Source organism: Pygoscelis adeliae, unplaced genomic scaffold (genome assembly GCF_000699105.1).
Source record: "Pygoscelis adeliae isolate BGI_AS28 unplaced genomic scaffold, ASM69910v1 Scaffold429, whole genome shotgun sequence".
Lineage (NCBI taxonomy): Eukaryota > Metazoa > Chordata > Aves > Sphenisciformes > Spheniscidae > Pygoscelis > Pygoscelis adeliae.
In genome coordinates this window covers 1,040,932-1,042,696 of record NW_008825561.1, presented here as the reverse complement: position 1 = coordinate 1,042,696, position 1,765 = coordinate 1,040,932, and the positions used below count along the sequence as shown (strand labels likewise).

The following is a 1,765-nucleotide window of genomic DNA, read 5'->3' as shown; positions in this document are numbered from 1 at the left end:
AAAGACCCAAAACCATTAAACATGGTGTCAAAGGTTGTGACTGAGGTATATAGTAAGGCAGAAGGGCTTTCTAAATCCGAAGGTGGCTTACCCTGTTTTGAAGTCCTGACAGAGAAGTTATGACTCTGGCAGTGTCCCCGTCCCATTTATCAGTCCCCCAGGACCAAACTAAGAGGGACGGTCTGGCAGGGAGGCTGCGCTCCCTGGTGAGGTGTGCTGGTGGCTTCATGCCCAGCAGCCAGACCCAGGCAAGGGGTAGCCTTCATGCAAAGTCACAGAGTTCGGCTCCAATCACGAAGGGTATGGCTCTCCTGCCAGGCACCCACAGCAGCAGGCTTCTCATGCCGATCCACAGGCACGGAAGCAGCAGGAGATATAGTCCCTGCTCCGCTCCTTCTCGTCCACAGCCCCACCACCCAGCACCGTTAGCTTGTGTCTGGGTTGGACAAACTGTCCAGAATATCTAGCGTCATTACTGCTTGCTGTGCATCCTTGCTGCAATTTTTATTTGAACTAATTAATGATTAATGGGGGCACTCTGCTTAATCCTCTTCAACAGTACTGAAGAGAAGAAGGAGCAGACAAGACCAGATGTGCGCAGCAAGATCCTTTTTGTAGCACTGTAAGTACCCTTTTAGTTTTCCCTTGGATCGTTTGGACGTTTCATTTTGGGGGATTATGTTGTTGCCTGGGAAGGGTGCCTTGTTATATGTAAACAAAGGGATATACCTGTTATGCAAAAATTCAAAACTTGCCAAAAGCCAGCAAGAACTGGCTTCTAGTGAAGAAGATACTTCACATAATTAAATAAAAAATTGTTTTGGAAACAACAGAGATACCTATAGACTTTGCTACCACAGTGATCCTATATTTTATCTTTGAAGAAACTGTAAAAGTACTTTGTAATTTTGGTCCTAGACAGTATGATCTGTGTTTATATCACATTTTTGTTTAACACAGATTTAATTCTCTAATTATTTGATTAAATGAGGAAGACTAACAGGGCTGCAGTAGCCATCCTGCAGTACCGAGTACAAAAACAACTTCTACCGGTTACTCTGTGGAAAAGGTCATAAGCTTCCACTTATTTGGAAATTTTAAAAAACTCAGTCCTACCCTATTTTTTAAAAGTTAATATGATCAAAATTACCTCTTTTGAGAGAGCACTTGGTTATACAAATAGTGTATCAAGAGGCATATTCTTTCTGGGGATCACTGGTATGCATCAGGCATGTGAAATACCCAAGTGTGGGATTTTGGAGAACAGGTGTGTTCTGAGAGTCTCCTTTTATTTGGCTGGAGCACATAGCATGAAGAAATTAATTTCCATGGCATGTTTTGTATGCCTGTCTCTTTCCAGAAACAGTTAAAAGGAAAATGAAGCCCACCTTCTCCTTGTGTTTATTGCTGGCTGGTTTGTATACTGTTGCCCAGTGTCATCAGCATCCTCATTACCGCAATAAGCAGGATGATCGTAAAGGGACATATTACCCAGGACGCAGTTCTCACGGGGAAGGAGTTTATCCAGTTAAGAACAAAACCTTTGTCAAACTAGTTGCCAGCAATGCTGACTTTGCATTTTCATTTTACAAGCTGGTCACATCTGAAGCAACCGATCAAAATATTTTCTTTTCACCCGTAAGCATCTCCGTTGCCTTTGCAATGCTGGCACTTGGTGCCAAGTCAGCGACGCTGACACAGATTCTGGAAGGGCTTGCCTTTAACCTGAAAAAGACTCAGGAGCAGGAAATACATGAAGGTTTTT

At 43.2% G+C, this 1,765-nt stretch overlaps 1 protein-coding gene across 1 annotated transcript in view; it reads left to right on the top strand.

Annotated features, from left to right (window-relative positions):
* The first annotated feature begins 1,377 nt into the window (after positions 1 to 1,377).
* LOC103923949 (alpha-1-antiproteinase-like) overlaps positions 1,378 to 1,765 on the top strand; it is a 23,235-nt gene continuing 22,847 nt past the window's right edge. The window contains 1 exon segment of the mRNA XM_009332386.1: positions 1,378 to 1,765. This exon segment is cut by the window's right edge and continues 303 nt beyond it. Coding sequence (XP_009330661.1) covers positions 1,378 to 1,765 — 388 coding nt within the window.